Source organism: Malus domestica, chromosome 17 (genome assembly GCF_042453785.1).
Source record: "Malus domestica chromosome 17, GDT2T_hap1".
Classification (NCBI taxonomy): Eukaryota; Viridiplantae; Streptophyta; class Magnoliopsida; order Rosales; family Rosaceae; genus Malus; species Malus domestica.
In genome coordinates, this window is record NC_091677.1 from 26,183,805 (window position 1) to 26,200,892 (window position 17,088).

Here is a 17,088-nt window from a genome sequence, read left to right on the forward strand (position 1 = left end):
ATTTATGTGTACCTCCATTCTTCCTTCCTCCACCACTATCATGAGCCTCTCTAGTCGACATCTCTCTCATCTCACCCCTTTCTTTTCTCTCTTCTCCTTAAGCCGAAGTCGCCTGCTGATTTTTCGAGATTTGAGAAAGATGAGAGTTAATCTGAAAGACAGTTAAGATTGGATGTACTGTGTTTGTCTTCCTTTTGGTGTGTTGGTTTATAGGTCTGCTTCAAATTGCCCAAATTGCCAATTGTACCGAAACTCTTTATATTGTACCGAAATCGAACTGGTACCGAAGGGTTCGGTACACCTTCAGTTCCAACATCATACTGACCCCCGCACGTGTGGCCGATTTTCAAGTTTACACGTGGACAACAAATGAGTGACGCGTGAGCACGTGTGGCCCTTAGGCTTTCACACGTAGGACAACATGCTCTGATATCATAATGAAATTGGGGTTCCACCATAAAACCAATTGGCAATATGGGAAGTAGCCCAAGACCATATAAGCACATAGCAAACCTTTTGTATTAAAACCTCAGACCTAACGGATTGAGCAGGTGGCCAAGTGGGGACAGTATTGGTGTTGTTGGAGTGGGCCCATAGCCCATCTACCTGAAATTTAAAATGGTATCAGAGCTAGGGGACGGGCTGCCATGTGATTGGGTGGGTCCCCTTTGGCCCCGCACGATGGGTGAGTCCCAACATGGCTCCACGTAGGCCAAAGATGCCATATGATTAGGTGGATCCCCGTTTGGCCCCATGCGATGGGTGACCCCCAACTTGGCTCCACGTGGTTGCCGATGTGTGGATCTCTACGTGTGACCCATAAAATGGGGTCTCATGTGCAGGGGAGTGTTGGAACTCATTGTCCCACATCGGCCAGAGGGCCAAAGAGAAAGCATTTTAAATAGAAATACCCCTCTCTAACTAACACCAAGGTCTTTTGTATTGAAACCCCACACCTGACGAATTGAGTAGGTGGCCAAGTGGGAACAGTATCAGTGTTGTTGGAGTGGGCCCATGGCCCGTCTACCTAAAATTTAAGATGGTATCAGAGCAGGTTGTCCCACGTGTGAAAGCCTAAGAGCCACACGTGCTCACACGTCACCCATTTGTTGTCCATATGTAGGCTTGAAAATCGGCCTTACGTGTGGGGACGTGTTGAGAGTTGAAATGTGAGAGATAATTTGTCCCACATCGATAAGTTGTCAACTTAGCTATGGGCTTATATGGTTTTGGGTAACTCCCCATATTGCCAATTAGTTTTATGGTGGAACCCCAATTTCATCATGGTACCAGAGCGGGTTGTCCTCGTGTGAAACCAAACGGCCACACGCGCTCCACATCACCCAGTTGTTGTCCATGTGTAGGCTTGAAAATCCGCCACACATGCGATGATGTGTTGAAAGTTGTCCCACATCGATGAAGGACAAGGTTTGTTATGTGCTTATATGGTCTTGGGCTACTCCTCATATTGTCAATTGGTTTTATGGTGGAACCTCAATTTCATCACATATTGTACCGTACCAGTACCAAAATTTTGTTTTAGGTTCAGTTTCAGTTCCACCCCTATCCCGAACAATACTGTGCCCACCCTTAGTTTCTGTGTTTGATGGTCCTCACCCCTTTGGTACCTCGTACGCGATCATAGTCGATGAGCTAATCTCACCTATTCTCCATTTAAAATTTAAAATTAAAAAAATCAACTTTTTTGTTTCATAAACTCTCTTTCGATTTACCTTCCCTTCCCCCACCACTATTGCTTCGCCCTTCTTCATGAATCGATGGATAGATAGAGACCACAAAGATCCATGTATGCTTTAATGAGACATACAAATGAGGTGAGATTTTTGAGTTCAGAATGCATGAGTAGAATCTCAACACCCTATCTTATTTCTCGTTGTATCAACAAACTCAATGCCTAATCCTAAATCCTAACAAGCCAATTGACTTGATCCTTCATTGAACCAATCCTATAGCCTCATTTGCGTACCACAAATTCAAGAAATTTTAATATATCTTCGGAACGCGATATGGTACACTACATATTATAATATAAGTGGACGATAAGGTTAATATGTTCCATTTTAAGATATATTCTTCAATGACTCTCCACATATTTAGTGACCCAGTAAATGTGTCAACAAATAAAATAAAATCAATCCACATGACAAATTATGCTACTGTTAATCTCCAATTTTCACTCGAAATGGAATCATGCTTCCACAATCAATCTATAAGTTGGTATGTCCCATTTTAATATATAGTTTCATTTTTGTCTTTGCCTTTTTTTCTTGTATTTTTATCCATGTAGTTTCAATCTGTTTTCACTTTAGTCTTGTCAACTAAGTTAATTTTTCCTTCTATTTTGTGCACATCTTTTCATTTGACGGCTTGGACTAACGATGTAGAATGAACGTTCGAGAACAGAAGTGCAACCAAACAAAAGTGAAAACATGAATAAACTACGAAAACAATTGTGAAGATAGTTGAATCACACGTAAAAATTAAGCATACTCTTTTTTTTTCTGAAAAATTAAGTAGTTGAATCACACGTAAAAAGCAAGCATTCTCTTTGTTTTGTTTGGTTGAAAAATTAAGCAAACTTTATTATATTAGTCATGGTCAGTGGCTGTATATAATACATTTATATACGTCATTAACATATTGAGTGGTATTTCTATTCATTTATAAGTGGAAAAAAAAATCATAATTGATTTTCATGAGTTGCAAGTTTGATACTCAATTATAACTGATTCATTGTGTAGTTTAGCTCAAAAAATTTAGTCTCTTGAAAGCTAAGTTCCTTTCTCTCTGCTTGAGAGTTTTTCTCATTGTTTGTATGAGTTATTCAATTTCGTTCAGAACTAGTGGCCCTAACCCTAGCTTTAGCTTGGGCTGGTGGCCGTTCTCCCCTTCCTCTCTTTGTCTCCTCTTTTCCTCCCTTCGATTGCTTTTTCCCTACTCTCTATACCGATTTGCCATTTTCTTCTTATCCAACTAGCGTCCCTCTTCCTTGTTCATCCATGCTCCGATCTACAGTCATGCTTGACTAAGATGGTCTGTAGAGCTTCGATGCTTGCACCAGCTCGGGTGTTCCCAACACCACCACATTTTCTCTGTCTACCTTTGCTGGCAGTGTTGCTCGTGGATTTCCACGAACTTCTTTCTTTTGGCAGAGTGGTACTTGAGGTTGGATGCTATGATCAACGAGTCAACATGAGGTTGGAGGCGTGGAATTGGGCAAATCGAGATGTATTGATGCGGCAACAGTTGCAGCCGACTTTTCAACTTTCTTTAGTTTCTTCCGTGTTGGGCCTAAGTTGTTGGTTGAGCTCTGGTTTAATTTGTTTGGCTAGTCCATTTTGCTTGTTTATATTTTTTTAGTCTATGGGCCTTTGGTTTGTACAGCTAGTAAGTTTGCTTGTTTCTGGTTCGTAATAATATTACCTTTATACCCACAAAATACTGCACCATAAAGGATTGATCGTGCTCAAATCCAAATGGTTGATGCCTTATATATATATATATATATGGTTCGTAATAATATTACCTTTATACCCACAAAATAATGGTTGGATAATATTTTCCAAACCATAAAAGATTGACTGGGCTCAAATCCAAATGGTTGATGCCTTATATATATATATATATATATATATATATATATATATATATATATATATATATATATATATATATATAAGGTAAAATTATCCAACCTTTTCTTTTATGGTCTGGAAAATATTATCCAATCATTATTTTGTGGTATAAAGGTAATATTATTACGAACCATATATATATATATATATATATATATATATATATATATATAATCCCTATTTTCTGAAAGCACTCACATTAAACATCAAAACTTCAGGATACCAAGTCCTCGAAGGAACATAGCCCTTGGCATTAATATATCAAGTTTACTACAAAGTCACTAGTACAAATATGAATTTCCAAGTTTTAACCAAAAGTCCTAGAGATCATACACTTTTAATCCAAACAAATCAAGAAAATGCAAACATCAAAGTTCCCAAAACCATTAGGTGGTCATATATCAGTCTACCTTCATATTGGTGTTTGATCAATGAAAGTAAACCAGTAGCCATCCAAAATAGTCTAGTCAATCTAGACAACATAGAATAATATTTTGACAGAACTGTTAAAATCAACTTTGACCGTCCAACCAAAAAATCTTATGAGTCCACTCAATCACATAGATCATTTGCTCCTAGCAAAAATTCTTTTTCTGGATCCATACCAATCGATAGGATAGGTCAAGATCAAGAGTTAATCAATTCATTAGCCAACAGGAAATTAAAAGCGGTAGACACTAGTTCATCCGTCAACCAACAAGAATTAATTACTGATTTAATTAATATCAAATTAAAATCAATATAAACAACCTCTCAAGTCACACATCTGAGATACCAATCTCATACCCAAGATCAAGGAGAACAAACTTCTCCAACAGAATCTGACTTCGAAGCAGGTCAGGTTTATCATCAACTTTTAGTTCTAAACAAACCTTTCAAATGGAACAAGAAAAGGCTCAATGCTGATATTGAAGCCACAGAGAATATTCCCAAAAAGAACATTTTCAGAAACAAATATACCAAAGAACAAAAATTGGAAATTTACAAAGAATGGACCAATTTTATGGAAACCCACATATTTGAATTTTATGGAAACCCACAGATTTGAAGTATTTTTCTTCGATTATGTTGAAAAGTACTATGAGTATGCAAATAAATTAAAGGTAATAACAAAATAAAATTGGCTTAAAGAAGACAAAATCATTGTCTCTTCTAGCCACCCCTCACAAGAAACAATCCTCATCACAACTGCCAATACACATATTCCAACTACTCCTTTTAACCTTCCCAAGGAAGAGGCAGGAGTTAAACCAATTATTAAACAAAATAATTTCACCAACCAGAGTCTTCATACCATGGGAAAACAGTTATATAAAATAAAATAGATAAACTTTCTCAACCAAAACCAATACACAAAGAAAAACTATTAATTAACTTCCCATAGTCTTCTTTCGGCACAATCGCTTTAAAGACAATGTCTACAAGTAAAAAAAATAAAACATATATATATATATATATATATATATATATATATATATATATATATATATATGGGCTCAAATCCAAATGGTTGATGCACCATAAAAGATTGATTGGGCTCAAATCCAAATAGTTGATGCCATATATATATATATATATATGGGCTCAAATCCAAATCGCTGTGTGTATATATATATATAAAACTTTTGCAAACGTTTTCACTGGCTTTCTTCCTAGCCTGGTGGATAATTGCATAAGCATGATTCCATCTGGTTTCAGGTTCGAATGCTAGTATCGACTGAGATGGCGAGTGGCTGAATGATGATGATCATCAAGCATGCATGCATCAGTATGCCCTGTGTGTCTCCGTGTGTGTGTGTGTGTGTACGTACATATATATGGAAATGGATCCTCTCCGGATCACCAAAATGAGGTATTTCAAAATACCTCTGTTTTTTCAATACATTAGGCATTTATGAACACATTTTTTTTAGAAAATGAGAAGAAAAGAGAGAACGTTTTTTGTTTTTTGGGGGGGGGGGGGGGGGTGGGCCGGGGGGAAGGTTTTTGTTTTTGATATTTTTTTGGGGGGCGGCAGGGGGGGCGATATGAGAGATATTTTAACATCACATGTAGGTGAGGCTTCAATAAAAAACATTAAAATTTAGACATATGAAATTACATTGTTGCCCATCACCTTTTTTGTGTGATAGAAGACTAAATTGTCTTTTCACCCTCTTTTGGTTGACAAAGAGGGTTTCATTAATTAATAGAGATTTTACTCCCTTTTTTATTTTATTTTATTTCATTTAATAGATTAACATCAATCATGTCACTTGTCGAATGATATTCTTCTCTACTTGTAACTTAATGTTTTAAGTAACTTAGTCCAAATCCTTCACCGCACCGTGTAAACATATCATTGTTTTCAAAACACCAATCATAAGATAAAACATTAAAAAAAGCTTAGCTATGTGCATTTTACATTTGTTGAAAATAGTTAATTGCAGTAATAGTTCCTGAATTTTAGTTTAATTGGAGCTTTGGTCCATGAGCTAAAACTATAAGGAAAACTAATAAAAATGACTGAAAACTTTGAGTTTTAACAACAAGGACAAAATAAAAGGTAAAGTGAATAATATCAGGATTGACTTTTTAGTGTAAAATTTTGGTTTTTCGTTAAAGTGAACAGTTCCGGGAATTTTTCGTTAAAGTTCCCAAAAATCTATGAGTCCCTTAACTTCCTACAGTACGTGATAATGGTCTCTTTGATAACTCCAGTAGAATTTTTAGTTCATATTTGCTCTTGAAATGCTTTATTTCGGATAAAATATCTACCAGCGTTAATCAAAAGGACTCTCCAATTTTTTTTCTAATGACAACAAAAACTAAACAATGTTAGATGCTCATTTTCAAATTTTCATATGCCTATTTTGTTATCTATAACCTCCTCTGCTATATCTTTTTTGGTCGAATTTCTCCTACTACTATATATTAAACATAGTAATAATACTTCTTTTTTAACTATTTAGGTTTTAGCTCGACTATACGGTACCATTTGGTACGTGGGACCGGACGGAACGGAGTGGGATGAGACGTTCAGTCCCACGTTTGGTGCCCTTAAAATGGATGGAACGTGCTGTTCCACGGGACGAATTTTGGGTGAATTTTCGTTCTGCCTCATCCCCCTGGAACAACTCGTTCCACATCGTGAAACACAAAATTATAACCTCTCATTCTTCTTCTTCTTCCTCCTTGTTTCCATCTGAGGGCATCTTTGCTCCCTCTCTGCTCCATCCCGTCCCGTCCTGTCCCGTCCCATCCCATTCCGTTTCGTCCCGTCCCGTATGCATACCAAACGATACCTACAAGAACATGAGTTCCAACCATAGTATTGGACTACTCTCTGTCATTTGTATTTACCAAAATATATAATGATGGGTGGTACTAGGTTGTGTTTAGAAAACTTATTTATCATCGTGTTGAGATTTATATTCATGCAGATTTCGAGTCGTTAGAAATTATCACCTAAATCAACGTATGCTAACACCAATTTGAATAATTTGGTCAATTTTGTGTCCACTCCTAATAAAACCATTGTATACTTATATTTTTATGCATTGCATACTTTAATTCTTTGAAATATAGCTCAACTCAAGATTTTCTTAGAATGCTGGTATGAGATGAAAACATATATATTGAGAACAATTGTGAGTCTAAAATTACTATCAAATCAATATCCATATATTGAGGACAATTGGACTACTGTGAAATCTTTTCTTTTCATCCTAATTTGTGTGTTTAGGGACTCAAATTGTCAAATTAAATATTTGTAGCCAAGATTTGACAAAATATATATAGTAGCCCAGATGAACTCAAACAAGAGGGGATATTTAAGGGGTCTTCCTGCGGGTGGGCCCACATCCAAATGGTTGAAATGGAAGTACAAATCGCACAAGTTAATTTCCTTTCACGGAAGTATTCACTGGTCTTCTTCCAGCCTTGTGGTAAAGTGCGTTAGCATTTGACCCTCATGGTTTCGGGTTCGAAGGCTGGTATAGCTGAGAAAGAAAATGATAATCCAACCAAAACCCTAGTTGCCACCAAATGAGGTATTCTGAAAAATACCTCTGTTTTTATGTCAAATTACGTTGTTAATAAACAAGCATATGCATTTTTTTTAATATCGAACGATATTGTAAGACCTCTATAAAGTTATAATTTTTTATAATTTTAAACTAATTATTACTTAATAGAGGTGTAGTTAAAAAATATTATTTATTAACTTATTTATCCTTTATGAATGTTGTATTTACTAAATAGGATTCATGAGGATGTCGTATGGAAATTTCAATTTCATGCCAAAAAGCTGTAAATATGTTTGAGAAGTTAAAAACATTTTAGCTTCAACAAGAAGATGTTCATGTAAACGAAATATTACGTACTCAAAAGCTCAAAGATGTGGAATAAATTCTAAAAGCTAAAGCACTGTCCCAAATAACAAAAGCATCTGAATTTCTAGTAATTATATTCTCATATGCATATAGATCGGCAAACTTATACATCAAATAAATGCCATGTTACAAAGGGTCAAATTAAAACAATGAATAAATAATATTGGTAATTGGTTACGCCCCCAAACCATTAAATTCTATTATTTGCATAAATTTGCACCGGCCTTCTTCCTGGCCTGGTGGATGAGAGCAGAAGATGGCTTTCGTTAGGTCTCGGGTTCGAAGGCTGGTATCAGTTGAGATGGCGAGTTTGATGATTTATGGTGCTAGAGAGTTTAAGGAGAGTCCACTTTTCAAAGAGTTTTCCTTAGCATTTCTCGTATATATCTATCCATTGAAACAAAATGAGGTATTTCAAAATACCTCTGTTTTTTTAATATTTTTTTTATATAGTTTTCTTCCCTCTGTTTTATTTTATTGGATTAATCTCAGTTTATTTCCTTGTAGTTTCTTGGATTTTAACATTTGATATATCAAGTTTTTTTCATCCCAATTTGGTACCTAAAATCATAATTTTAAAATACTTTCATACATTCGTTAAGTTTTCAGTTAGATCATCTGTTAACTAATGATGTGGTACCTATGTGGATAATAACTAAGTGTCACGTATCAATATGGCCCTACATGAATATTAATAATTAAAAATTGAAAAAAAAACCTATAAAGTCTCGAAGACTCCTCTCACCCCCAAGCCTCCACATTTTTCAAGGCCTCTCACCTCTCTGGGATTTCTTCTAACCCTCTCACCCTCTCTCTCGAAGCTCTTCTCTCTCTGTCTCCATTCTAAAAATCTCCCATCTTCGACTTCCATCCCCAAATCCAATCAATTTCAACCATCCAAACTTATTAAACCCACCCCAAGTTTTGAAAAAGTTTTAAAAAAAAAAACCCAAATTTAAAGGATAGGAGGAAGAAGAAGATGAAGAAATTTGGTGGGACATGTTAAATGTGACAAAAGCATCCAATTTCGGTTAATGTAAAGGTGATTGGTAAATTTTCAGCTGTGTGTATGCAAAGCATATTGCCATATCTTCACCAACCAAAGCTATTCTTAAACTGATATGTTATTATAGGATACAAAAAGTATCAATTTCAAACACGACACATGTTTCACGATGTGTATTTAATTAACACGTTTCAAAGCGATTAACACTGTTCAACTAATATATATTATTAAGATGATAACCTTTCACATTTATCATAAATATTTACCATAAGCACCTTGCTATGCACTTGGACAATTTTTCCAAGTCCAGTGCATACAGTCGATGCTTTCAATCATCCCAGGAAAACCTCGCATCTCGCCCTTTTTCAGAAGCCTTTGCAACTCCATCTCAGTAGGTCTCCGGAGGTACTCTGCAGTGTAGATAGATTCAATTGCTCCGCAAAACCTCATCAGGGACTCAAGAATGATTGATTTTCCCATCCTTGCTATCTCATCCACTTGGTCTGCAGATGCTCTATATACAAGCATTCGCAAGGCAGCAGTAATTTTTTGCTTAGGAAAGAGACTCATAACACCAAAAGCATCCTTCTTTTGCACAAAGTAAGAATCATGGTTGCAAACATCAATCATGATTTTGTTGAACAAATGTTGTTTCATTCTAAAACAACTTCTAAAGTACGTATCAAGGAATGCACTATTACAAACAAAATAATCATTCAAGAGATCCGTACCTCGTCTTTGATTGCTTCAATCAAGGTTTGCAGAACGGTTGGGCCTATAGATATGAGCCACAGCTTGGATGACTCGACGGGAATGTGAGGCTCTGGCCATTCTTGCTTCGTCATCTTTCCTTCTACGCTCCTCATCCTCTTCCATCTCATTTTGGGCCACCTGGAGATTGAACATTCCTTCTGATTGGTTAAACAATTATTCCTCTTGCTGATCGATTTCCCACATCATCCTTGAAGAAGAAGACATTGTAAGAAGGAAGCATAAACTATGAATAATGATAGAGATCTTGAGAAAATTGGTGTGAGATTTTTTAGGATAGATGGTGGATTATATGGATGATTCATAAAGGATTAGGTTGTAGATAATGTCACATGGCATGCCGTCATTCGTTAAAAATATGATCAAAATCTATCCTCAAATATTGTAAACAGATTGTGATATGTGGCGCAACGTGATTGGTTAAAAATCTTATCGGAAATCTATCCTCAACAATTCTAAAAAGGTAACAACACGTAGCACGACGACATTGGATAAAAATCTTATTGAAATCCATCACCAATAATTGTTTTTTCGGATAATGACACGTGGTACAACGAGAACGATTAAAAATCTTATCCGAAATTACAAACAAAATTATTTTGTATTATTTTATAAATAAATAAAATACTAATATTTTATTGTCTATTGTCAGGGCTATTCAATGTAAGAATTGAAGATATAAAATGCAGTTACTGTTTATTAAGAACAATTATTGTTCACTGTGTGGATTAAATAGTGAATAGCCCTAGAGGACCTTAGCAATGATGAAATTGCTCTAAAGATATGCAGTGGGCCTCGGGCACCCTTTTGATCGTCAAACATTCAAATAGTTAAATGAGAAAACTTCCCCTCGCAATAAGCTCCTCAGATTGATTGATTCACTGAGATATAGAGACTGAACAATCTAATCATATCATTTGACAAAAAATTAAAAATTAAAAAAAAAAAAACAATCTAATCAGATCATATTAAGTAGAGTCCTGATTCCTGGGATAATTTTTAGTTGTGACGGGAATACGAATGGTACACCACGTGTTTTTATGCAAGTAGTGGAAATTTTTAATTTTTAAGTTATTAACCTTTTAACACAGGGACACGTGGTGTACCACTTCGTATGACGGGAACATTGAAAAATCTCTCCTTACTGCTGATAGTTCTGAGCATATTTTTGGTACAAGAGAAATGCTAAGGATACTTAATATTATAAAATACTGTATCTTTTTTTTTTTTCTGAAAGAAAATATTGTATCTTTTTTTAGTATCTTTTTAGCATTTTACTTCGGTACAAAATTGTAGACTATAGCAATTGGGCAATGAATTACAATTAATCAAAATGGTTGTGAAACTTGACAGATCAAGATGAGAATTTGTATTATATTTCTTATATTAATGCGACGAGATATTCAAATTCAAGACAATCTATAATAAGTTAGGTTAGCGAGACCAAATTTGTAAATTAAATAATATAAAGGTTGATGATTGGATGACTCTTTAAATGTTAATTAACGTGCTTATTTTCTATTAGTTACACATCATTTGATTTAAAAACGTAGTCTTCCTGATATTATCCTTCTTAATACTTGGAAAAAAATTACTAGATTAAACCATTTGAAAACATTTTTGTAAGAAATAATTTGCTTATGAGTGTCTTTGTTAGAATCACTTTCAAGTGTTTTCATAAAAAAGCACTAACAAATGCTTTTATGTTTCAAAAATGTTTTTTTTACAAAGTGCAATCAGAAACGTCGTTGATTATCTAAAAATGCCTTTCAGCATTCAAAAATTACTTCAATAACAAGGAACCAGTTGTTGAGCATTCATAGATTACTTCAAAAACAAGGAACTAGTTGGTGGAGAGTCAATATTCAGAGAGATTTAATCTATAATTTATTTTCATTTATTTGATTTATGAGACTCAGAACAACTAGCCATGCATACGCATGGAATCATAAGTAGAATTCATTTTCATTTAAAGTTACAATTAGTTGGGGAGAAGAACTTATATGAAATGAGTTCACCGTTATATAGCATTCCTTATCCATTGATACATTTAACGTACAAGTTTTCCTCCACATGATCACAATGTACTTTTGGATTGAAACACCACGTGGCAGTGGACCATTCCATATATAAGCTGTTCTCCTATACAAAGGCAGGCAGGTAGATCGACTAACAGTGAAATAAAATCACAGCATTTTCTCGATGTCTAGTTTTCTTCTTCTCAAATGCACAACTAGCTACTCCCAACTGGTACAGTCGCAGTGGGTCAAATTAGCTTGGTTTTGAGTAAAACTTTGAAACACTAACAAGGTAGCCGTACACAAAGAACACACATTTCTTTAATTGTTTTGCATTGGGTACCTAACCCCAGCTGCCAAGACTCGTTGCTGCTGTATCTGCAGTGCCATACAGAAGAATAACCAATGGTTTGGCTCAAGATAGATACGGTATCATCAATATTAAAGGAGCAGTTAGGTGGTAGGTTTAATTATGATTACCTGGAATAATTCATGTAGTTTGTTCTTAAGGTAACAATATTCATGTTCCAGCAGCTCTAAGGCTCTCAAGCACCTGAATAATACATAGGCAATACGATTCATGTTTCTTTCCCAAAATGTGGAACATAATATAGCGAGAACATGACGAGTACTATTATTTGTACCGTTTCATAAAATGAATCCAATACAAATAAGGTCCACGTTTATTAGAGAAATTATAAGACGGTTGAGAGTTGAGACGGTGATTTATTGAAGAATAAATGAAATATGTGAACGCGCGACTACTGAGGAGAGAAAAATGAGGAAGAGAGTAACTGACTGACCCAGCACGGTTATTGTGTTCAGAAGCAGCGCGAAAAGCGACGCAGACGTTTCTGATTCTCTTGGCACCAATGCTTGAGCTGCTTCCCATAAACTGATTCAAATGTGTTCCCATTTTCTTGTAGTCCGAGAACTCCCTATCCATCCTGTTGTTTACATGTTCATTTCAGTTCAGTTCAATGTTTCACCAACCACCAAACCGACAACCAAAAATTAACCAATTAAATCGCTCAGTGAGAGAGAGAAATAGAGAGAGAGAGACTCACAACAATCCTCTGAGATTTCTCAACAGCTTCTCGGACTCATGAAAATATATGTTCACAACTTCAGAAACAAAGTTTGGGGAGCTCTCGTCCTGGAGTTGTTGAAGCTGCAAGAATTGCTCATCCAATACTCCCTATACATTTAACAACAACAAAATACCGATAAACACCAATTAACTGCGTTCATAAACATTAATCTTCAATAGTAATGAAGAACATTAAAATAAAGCGAAACAAGTTATTTTATCAGCAGTTACCTGGTGAAAGAGCATCGCGAGCAAACGATTCATGTCTGCTCGCAACTGATCGACACCCAACCCCAACATCCACACTGGCAGACCCGTCTTGGCTAAACACTTGGTTCACCCACAGAACAAGAATTTGATAATATTAATAGTGAGAGGTTTTACCTGCTTCACACCAGCACCTCTAGGGTTTAGGTTCTGTGTTTACAATTTTGTTGTGCTTCTGCTCTTTCACTTGTTCTATATATAGAAGCGGGAAGGCCACCTGGGATTCAAAGCAATGTACCGATTGAATTGGACCCCACTGTTTGCCTAAATTAATTAAATAAAGTTGTATTAATATAAATTAATTTTCAAACCCTAAACCTCGAGCATGCATTGTGTAACATATCGAGGCGAATGTGGGGTATCAACCGGACCAGCCTATACACCACAGGCCTCAGCTCTCAACATCCCAACCCTAATATTTGATAAAGGGTTATTTGATTGGCACCCCATATTTTGTTGATTACATCATATATCTACTTTTTAAATTAAAAAAATATCTTAATACATCCCATATTCTTTCTCAAGCTACCCTCACACCCTAAATTCTTCACATACACCCCACATCAAACCCGCGTATTCGTCTTCACAAACTTGTTTCCTCCAGATTTCTTTTCAATTTTCATATCAGTAACCTATATAATTCTTCAATCTTTCCTTTAGTCGAAATGAGTTTTCATTAAAGTAAAGATAAAAGGACACAAACCTCACCCAAACTGACTCGAGGGCAAAAGGGTTTAAGTCTTGCAGTTGTATGTATATATATTGAAGTGATGGAGTTTCACATTGAGTTTTCAAACTTCTACGGAAAACCTGTTCATTCTTTTCTGGAAAAATAGTCATATTGCTAATGTGAGAGCATAGAAGTAAATTTTAGGCATGCCTCAAAGAAAGAATTTGGGGTGTATTTAGAATCTTCTTTTTTATTTTTAGAACATTTTAGGGCTTAAATAGTCGTTTTATGAACAATTTAATATTAAGTTATTATATGGGATGTAATCGACAAAATATGAGGTGTTAATAAAAAAAACCCTTTGATAAAATAAATTAAGATTGAGTGACTGATGAATGAGTGAAAAAGTGAGGTGAGGGAGGTGGTGACCTGCTGTCCCCGTAGCCAGTGAGCTCGCGTGCTGTCTGTTATGGCAGGTTGGTGCGGCGGTGAAGCCTCATTTTCACCCGACAACTGCCTGCACCCGGTTACTTGTCAGTCACTCACTCCAATATTCCCCACACACAAACCCCCACAGTTTACTTAAACAAGAAAGAGAAGAAACTAAACCATATCATTTGAATGAACCTCCACTACACTTTAGAATTTTCAACATATTTTATGGTTTTGCTTCACTTTTTTCCCTACTTTTTCTTTGTCACTTTCTTGAAAAAATGTTGGCTGGTTGTTGTTACCTTCTTTTTTGGCTCACTGAGTTGCAGAGAATTGAAGCCTGCTGCTAAGAAAGAAATAAGCAGACACTTTTGGTTCTGGGAAACTGGGATCTGAGAAAGAGCTATCTTTCTAGCACCCCTGATAAACAAGGCTCGCAGAGCAAACACACCTGGACCTCACGGTGGTGACAAACACTGATCTAGGTGGTCACGTCACAAAATGGATTTTCATTGTTTAATCTATGTGTAGGTGTATGTATAAAGAAAAGGGGTTCGTTACAGGATGAGGATGAGGAGAAACATTTTATAATGTCCGGTATTTAAACAGATATTTAACGTGGTATAAAATAAGTAGAAAAATACAAAAACATATATCACATCATTCACTTATATTATATGTAGTGTATTACTTGAATACCGGCTATTTAAAAAAAAAGGTCTCACATAAACATATGAATATGATGAAGGGACTTTTCAAAAGGGCGTGATGGGCATTGGAACCTGCTCAGTCAGGTTAACATTTCAACAAAAACAAGCACACAATTTTATAGGCCATCATTTCAATTTATTCTTAGTTTCTTATCGTTTGAGAAAAAGAGAAAAGAGAAGCAAACATTTTCTATATTATTAGAGTGGTGACGTTCAACCTTGAAGTTGTTGCCCTTTCCCATTTCTCTTCTCTTCATTAGCTACTAATGAGTAATGAATTACATAACTTTGTAGCAAATTTTGGATCAAAAAGGTTTATATGATGGCTCTTTTCTTTTTTTGGACCCATATATACATAATGACTGCAAAAGTTTAGTAATAATTAATGTTAGATATGGTGGCTATTTTAATTTCAAAATTTTGGATCCCGCCCTAAGTATAATTTCATGAACTTCAAATTTTTTTTTCTTTCGAAACCTGTATTGCACCAGGAAAATTTTTACGAGGAGTTTATCATGATGTTTTTGGAGTGTTGATACCTTTTTATGTAAAGAAACTAAATAAACTCTCAAATTCCAGGTTGTAACGTTTGTAGCAACTCAAATTTTTTGTTTCCAGCTGAGAAGAGGTGGCCTCTCTTCTCTGCTGCTCCGGCATGAATTTCTGCCTAAGTAATTACTAAATTGATTGAATGAAAGAGGGTTTGTGAACTAAAACTAAATTAAAATTTTGAATTACAAATGAGTAACCAAGTAACAGAAAATTGCAGCAAAGCCATCTATGTTCATTGTTCACCCTTTTTCTTCCATTGTGCATTCTAAAGAGTGAAATTTTTTTAGTGTGTCTGAAACACAATCCGGTACCCCAAATGTCCTTATACAATTTATTGAAGAAAAAAAATCAATTTAAAACCAATTATATTATTACATTTAGTATACCGGACTATGTTACGAAAAGAGTCTCCTAAAAAGCTAATTGGTTCCGATCAAAGTTACCTTAACACAAGAGCTTTATTCATTCAATGAAAGAATTATCAAACTGAAATGCTTGAAAATGCAACTATCACAAGGTAGCTCAGTGGTTAGAGTCGAATTTTAGGCCCATATCCCACATGATATGTAGTGGACTCAAATTCTGACGTTAATAAGTCACATGATAATGACCACGGATAAGCTGAAAAGCCTAAGTTAGTCTTCATGATCTCCGAAAGGATGGACTGCTGCATCTACAATTTTTTTTTAATAAAAAAATTGCTTAAACATGCAGTGATAACATTACTTTATGTGGCATATGTGTCTCTGGAAATGGAAGACATATTTTTTACTTTGACAGTAGTACAAAGTGCGCACGAACCATCCTAGCCTATGTGATGGGTTTAAGTGTAGTAAAACTTAATTTTATATGTGAAGCATGTTACTTAATTAATTTGCTAATAACTACCTCGACTTGCATGCTCACATAAAAAGCGTGCCTTGACGTAAGCAAACTCTTATCAGTATTGTTTAATATGAGAAATTTTTCAATGTGACCAGTACACGGAGTAGTACATCACGTGTCATTATACAAATGGTGGGATATGTGTGTTAAAAAGTTAATAACTTAAAAAATAAAATTTTCCACCACTTATATAAAAACACGTGATGTACCTTTCGTATTCCGGTCACAATGAAAAATTTCTTATTTAATACAATGATTTTTCCTTTTGTTACATATAATACAAACGGAATTCAATAAGAAAACCACTTAGTACTACGATCTAGGACTCTAATGGTATTTTTTTCACTTGTAAATGAAAGGTCATAGATTCGATTCTCACCAAAAGCGAATTTGAACCACATTATTATAGCCCACTCATTATGAGGCTTAGTCCACTACCCAACCACCTATTTGTATTGATAATATCGTTTGTTCATAAAAAAAATGGGGGGCATCGAGTGGGTTGGTCTAGTAGGATTTCAATCCATTGGCCAACCCAACATGCTCGGGTTGGAATTGTTCAGACCCATTTCCGTCTAAGAAAATAGGCAAACCAACTCACCCAAACCATTCTTAAGAGGGTTGGATTGGGCGAGTTTCATTAGTTGTACTTAATTAA

The 17,088-nt window shown here is 35.4% G+C and overlaps 2 protein-coding genes across 2 annotated transcripts; both read right to left on the bottom strand.

Annotated features, from left to right (window-relative positions):
- Positions 1–6,755: 6,755 nt before the first annotated feature.
- LOC139193433 (uncharacterized) lies at positions 6,756–9,665 on the bottom strand. The gene is made up of 2 exons (XM_070816454.1): positions 9,353–9,665; positions 6,756–6,940 (listed from the first exon to the last, which is right to left on the bottom strand). Exons 1-2 carry the CDS (start codon positions 9,663–9,665, stop codon positions 6,756–6,758), a joined length of 498 nt encoding a protein of 165 aa, XP_070672555.1.
- A 2,229-nt stretch (positions 9,666–11,894) lies between these two features.
- Positions 11,895–13,333, bottom strand: LOC103437272 (pseudo histidine-containing phosphotransfer protein 6). Its single transcript, XM_070817097.1, has 6 exons — positions 13,146–13,333; positions 12,892–13,022; positions 12,628–12,771; positions 12,305–12,377; positions 12,140–12,202; positions 11,895–12,053 (listed from the first exon to the last, which is right to left on the bottom strand). Exons 1-5 carry the CDS (start codon positions 13,212–13,214, stop codon positions 12,146–12,148), a joined length of 474 nt encoding a protein of 157 aa, XP_070673198.1. The 5' UTR covers positions 13,215–13,333; the 3' UTR covers positions 11,895–12,053; positions 12,140–12,145.
- Between the last annotated feature and the right edge of the window lie 3,755 nt (positions 13,334–17,088).